This window comes from Electrophorus electricus, chromosome 4, assembly GCF_041902795.1.
Source record: "Electrophorus electricus isolate QZ-2024a chromosome 4, ASM4190279v1, whole genome shotgun sequence".
NCBI lineage: Eukaryota > Metazoa > Chordata > Actinopteri > Gymnotiformes > Gymnotidae > Electrophorus > Electrophorus electricus.
Window position 1 is genome coordinate 38,742,501 of NC_137500.1, and position 5,000 is coordinate 38,747,500.

At 50.2% G+C, this 5,000-nt stretch overlaps 1 protein-coding gene across 7 annotated transcripts in view; it reads right to left on the reverse strand.

The window, feature by feature from the left end:
- kalrna (kalirin RhoGEF kinase a) overlaps positions 1-5,000 on the reverse strand; it is a 139,145-nt gene that overhangs the window by 44,618 nt on the left and 89,527 nt on the right. For all 7 annotated transcript variants that reach the window (XR_014123469.1, XM_081713697.1, XM_035536268.2 and 4 more), the window contains exons 15-19: positions 4,903-5,000; positions 2,332-2,451; positions 1,167-1,385; positions 622-771; positions 1-13 (exon numbers count right to left, since the gene is read on the reverse strand). The exon at positions 1-13 is cut by the window's left edge and continues 102 nt beyond it; the exon at positions 4,903-5,000 is cut by the window's right edge and continues 69 nt beyond it. Coding sequence is in view for 6 of the 7 variants with exons in the window: in XM_081713697.1 (XP_081569823.1) it covers positions 1-13; positions 622-771; positions 1,167-1,385; positions 2,332-2,451; positions 4,903-5,000 (600 nt within the window). In the remaining variant the exon portion in view is untranslated. The remainder of the gene's footprint in view (positions 14-621; positions 772-1,166; positions 1,386-2,331; positions 2,452-4,902) is intronic.

Consider the following 5,000-nt stretch of genomic DNA (forward strand, 5'->3'; position numbering starts at 1 on the left):
CTAGCGTGCAGGCCTGGAATCCAACACACACACACACCATAAAACACCCAGTTCAATGCAAAACCAACACTCTGATTCACTCACATGTCCACTCACCCTCAGCCCAGAGCTTAGCAGTGCTCAGAAAAGGGGGAAGAAAATCCCAAAATACCACGTTGTCTTGTGTGCTTTATGGTTCATTTTACATGCTTTAGCAGCTTTGAAAACAGATTTGAGGAGGACAGAGGTTTTGGAGGCGGAACTATCAACTCTTGATATCTGGAAAGGTTTTGTATTATTTATGAAGCGTGGTCCAAAATCCTGTTATTTGCTGTCAGGTACACATGAAGGAACATTTCATAAAAGTGGTTTAACAGTGTTTGAAATGCTCTGGACGTCAGTAGGGTTGATCATACATTTTTTTTGCTTACAAACAGGAAATGAGTCCCTACAGATTCAGCACCACTCAGAAGACAAAAGGCCTCGCTCATCCTCTGCATGTACAAACAAGAAGCTAAACGCGTCCATATGCGCAGAGACAAAGGAGTGCTTCAGTTGGTTTTCACGCTCGGGGAGACGCGTGCTCATGGGCTGGCCTAGAGTGGAGACGTGACCCCGGCCTTGCGTTTCCGAGCCTCGTACCTTGAGGAAGGCCTCTTTCTGCTCCAGGTGCTTGGTGATGAGGGGCAGCACGTGGTCGGACTCTGCCGAAGGCCCCAGCTTGTCGTGACCCCCACACCAGTCCTCATCCCTGCGGTATTCCTGCTCCAAGCTCTCCAACACGCTGCACACCTGCCACGGCACACGCACGGGGTGATACGCACGTTCACTCACACCTGCGTGCGTGCACATGCACAGGGTGATACGCACGGGGCGATACTCACGCCTGCGTGCATGCACATGCACACGTGGCAGCGTTAATCCACTTACACACATTTTATTAGCCCCGTCCACAGATTACATATCCGACTTTAATTTTTTTAAATTATCTTTTGTATTTAAATCAACTGTCTTTGATATTTTTATTTGTAAGTGAATTGTCTCGTGTATGAAATGCGCTAGACATATAAACTTGCCTCGCCTAGCATACAGAGCGGCCTTTCTCATTCCGTCAGTGGGTTCCCCCTACGCCCAGCCAAGCTCGGGGCTAACGCGGCCTCGACCCGCCAGCAGGGGGCGGAGCTCACCTGCTCCGAGGTCTTGTAGAAGGCCACAGAGGCGTTGACCAGCTTGAGGCGGTCCTCCATCTTCAGCATGAGCTGCTGCCAGTGCATAGCCACCTTCTCGGCGCAGGCGCGGATGGCCTCGGGGTCATAGTGTCCGGCCTGCAGCAGGGCCTCTGCCTTCTGCTGGACCTGCAGCGCGCTCTGGTGTGTCTTCTGCAGCGAGTTGGCGTGGAACAGAGACTAGCGAGCGGGGGGGGGGAGAGAGAAGGGGGTGAGGCCGCGAACCGTCGCTTTTAAGCAGACGGCAGGGGTGTGCGGGGGGGGGGGGGGATCGTCTTCCCTGCAAACGGCAGCTTTTACAGCTGTCACGAGCACGAATACCTGCTGGGGCCCCCAAAACATGGAGATAAATGACAGAGAAACACATTTGCATGTCACGCAGCCAGCTGACTAAGATTCCCACACCAGTAAAAATGAGAAATAAATACAAAATTAAAAAACAGGAAAAATAATAATAGTGGGGGAAACTGCACATGGCTACACGCCATTTATATGATGTAAGCAGCTGGTATGTTCTCTTTCCATGAGAGCGAAAGGAATCGTCCCGTGTGTGATGAGTATGAAATATGGAGTTGTGCCTCACAATGAAGGTCAGGTTCTCCGTGCTCACACTTTCACACAGCGTCAAAAAATCCCCTTGGCCTTGTGACACCAGAAAAAAACCAAACAAACAAACCAAAAACCTGAACCGCCAACTCCACAACGAAAAGCACCAGTAAAGTCGCTGAGAGTCGTAAATCTCACAGCGCGTTTGCTACGCTTGTCTCCTGCTGTATCTGCTTGGCAGATTGTCAGGGTAATCTTTCCCATGCAGGGGTTTTGCCCTGAAGGTCAGCCTATGAATCTCTTCCAGTGTGACTGGGTGTCCACAGCTATGGGTAAGCACACGCGTATGACCTCTGGCCCTAGGAGCTGAGGGTCATGCAGCTACATCCTGTGTGTTGATTCAGTAAAAATGTTGCTAATATGGGTTCCTAAAGGGGCTTTGTGTGGGCGAATGAGTTCCAGAGGTGTATTGGGCTACATGTGTTTTGTGGTGGTTAGAAGTGTGTGTGTATGCAGGTGGGGAAGTGTAGGTGTGCGATGGTGTATATGTTTATTTGTGTGTGAGAGTGTGTGTGTTTACCTCTATAGCTAGCTGGAATTGTTCATGCTCTCTTTGTAACTGTTCAGCCTCAGACAACGAGCTGGCGTTCACCATGCTAGCATTCAGCATTGACTCACCATTCCGGATCCATCCAAGCACCTAAACACACACACACACGCACGCACACCACACACACACACACACACACACACACACACACACACACACACACACACAATCAGGAACAGGAAATGCAACTTCATGCAGACTTTGCAGACCTCATCTGCCCTTACTGAACTCCAGTGTTTGTTTCAGTACTTTACTGAGAATTTCAAAAATTGTACTTCCCTGTGGTGACTATGATGAGGAGAATTCCCACGGACACACGAGGCATCAAGCCAGCTCGCTCACCCTGTCTGACAGCCTCTCTCAGGCCCCCCCAACTGGTGTTTGTCCATTAGCTCTCCCAGAAGTGGAGGCACTTGCTGTGTGTCCCTGGCGACGCACTTTGACCCTTGATTACAGCCTGAATGAGATTATCTCAGAGAGAGCGCGCGAGGCAGCGAGGGACGCCGATCGGTGGCAGCTATCAGCAGCTCTATTGATCTTCAGTCTAGACCACTGCAACTGGCTGAGCCAAAATGGCTCTCTGAAGCATGGCATAAAGACTCTGTAGTTTCCCAGTAGCAGACGAGGGTTTTATGCTGCTGCCATTATAAATAATAGATCTGAAATGGCTCCATGTTCCACACCACATTTTCACCTTGTAAACAATAAAAGTCCAGTACAATGTCAAAGGACGTGCGTGGAAATAGCAAACTAGGAGCCACAGACTTAGTGATAAAATATTGCCACCATGTGCTTTATTTCAATGCACTAAGCTTAATAGTTAGAGAGCAGTCTATACATAAAGCACATACAGTACATACAGCACAAATCAAACAGTATAGAAGCTGCTCTCTCACCACACTGCAGTCTACATTCAAGTAAAGCACATGGTAGTAGTTTTTTCTGAAACGCTGAGCGGTCTCCCCGATGGTGTTTGCTGTGTGTGTGCTGTGGGTTGTAACTGGAGATTTAAGGAGCAGCCTGTGTGTGTGTTTCGTGTTATTGTTATGAGGTGCACACTACATGTCTGTCTAGCCATTAAAAGCCCAAACCTCGTCTTACCACGGAGGGGCAGAGACAGAGGAGACATGCAGCCGGGTAACGTTCCAGCACGACTAGCAGGACCACGAGGAATTTCCTTTTTCCACAAGTGTGCATGATTTCCTAGTCAAGATGTGGAGCTATCGTACGTGGTGAAGACGGGATCTGATTACTGAAGTGGATGGGTGACATGCAATGGGAAGCATGGAATCTTAGCACCGGCCACGCCGATGGACCGGCTGTTCTGGGGGGGGGGGGGGGGTAAACAAAACAAATAAAAACAAAGAAAGAAAACGTGGTTATCTTAAAATCACAATTAGTCAGCCGACCACTGACATCAGCATCAGTCACTCAGACTGGGAGGATGTACTGGGTTTCCCGTCAGACTGGAAAGATGTACTGGGTTTCCCGTCAGACTGGGAGGATGTACTGGGTTTCCCGTCAGGCTGGAAAGATGCACTGGGTTTCCTGTCAGACTGGAAGGATGTACTGGGTTTCCCGTCAGACTGGGAGGATGCACTGGGTTTCCTGTCAGACTGGAAGGATGTACTGGGTTTCCCGTCAGACTGGGAGGATGTACTGGGTTTTCTGTCAGACTGGGAGGATGTACTGGGTTTCCTGTCAGACTGGGAGGATGTACTGGGTTTCCCGTCAGACTGGGAGGATGTACTGGGTTTCCTGTCAGACTGGGAGGATGTACTGGGTTTCCCGTCAGACTGGGAGGATGTACTGGGTTTCATGTCAGACTGGGAGGATGTACTGGGTTTCCCGTCAGACTGGGAGGATGTACTGGGTTTCCCGTCAGACTGGGAGGATGTACTGGGTTTCCCGTCAGACTGGAAGGATGTACTGGGTTTTCTGTCAGACTGGGAGGATGTACTGGGTTTTCTGTTAGACTGGGAGGATGTACTGGGTTTTCTGTCAGACTGGGAGGATGTACTGGGTTTCCTGTCAGACTGGGAGGATGTACTGGGTTTCCCGTCAGACTGGGAGGATGTACTGGGTTTCCTGTCAGACTGGGAGGATGTACTAGGTTTCCCGTCAGACTGGGAGGATGTACTGGGTTTCCCGTCAGACTGGAAGGATGTACTGGGTTTCCCATCAGACTGGGAGGATGCACTGGGTTTCCTGTCAGACTGGAAGGATGTACTGGGTTTCCCGTCACACTGGGAGGATGTACTGGGTTTCCTGTCAGACTGTGGACACTGCGAGCAGAGCTGTGCCACACTGCCTGTCTGCTGTAGCTCACTGCAGAGCTCCCGTACCACATCTGTTCTGAAGGCTGGAGAGCTTCCAGCAACTGCACTTCTCCAGGGTCTTCAGCCAATCAGACACACCGATCAGACTGTCAGTGCACATGTGTGCATATTTATCTTTTTAATATATAGCTGCAGGTGTTTTCACACACTGCACACACTGATCAGATCTTTCACTGTGCGCGCGAGTGTGTGTGTGAGTTACCTGTTTAACCTCAGCCTGTAGGTGGCGTAGCTGCAGACACTGCTCCAACCGTTTCTGTGTTTGCTCAGCGCTCATGTCCAGCTCGTGCTGTTTCTCAT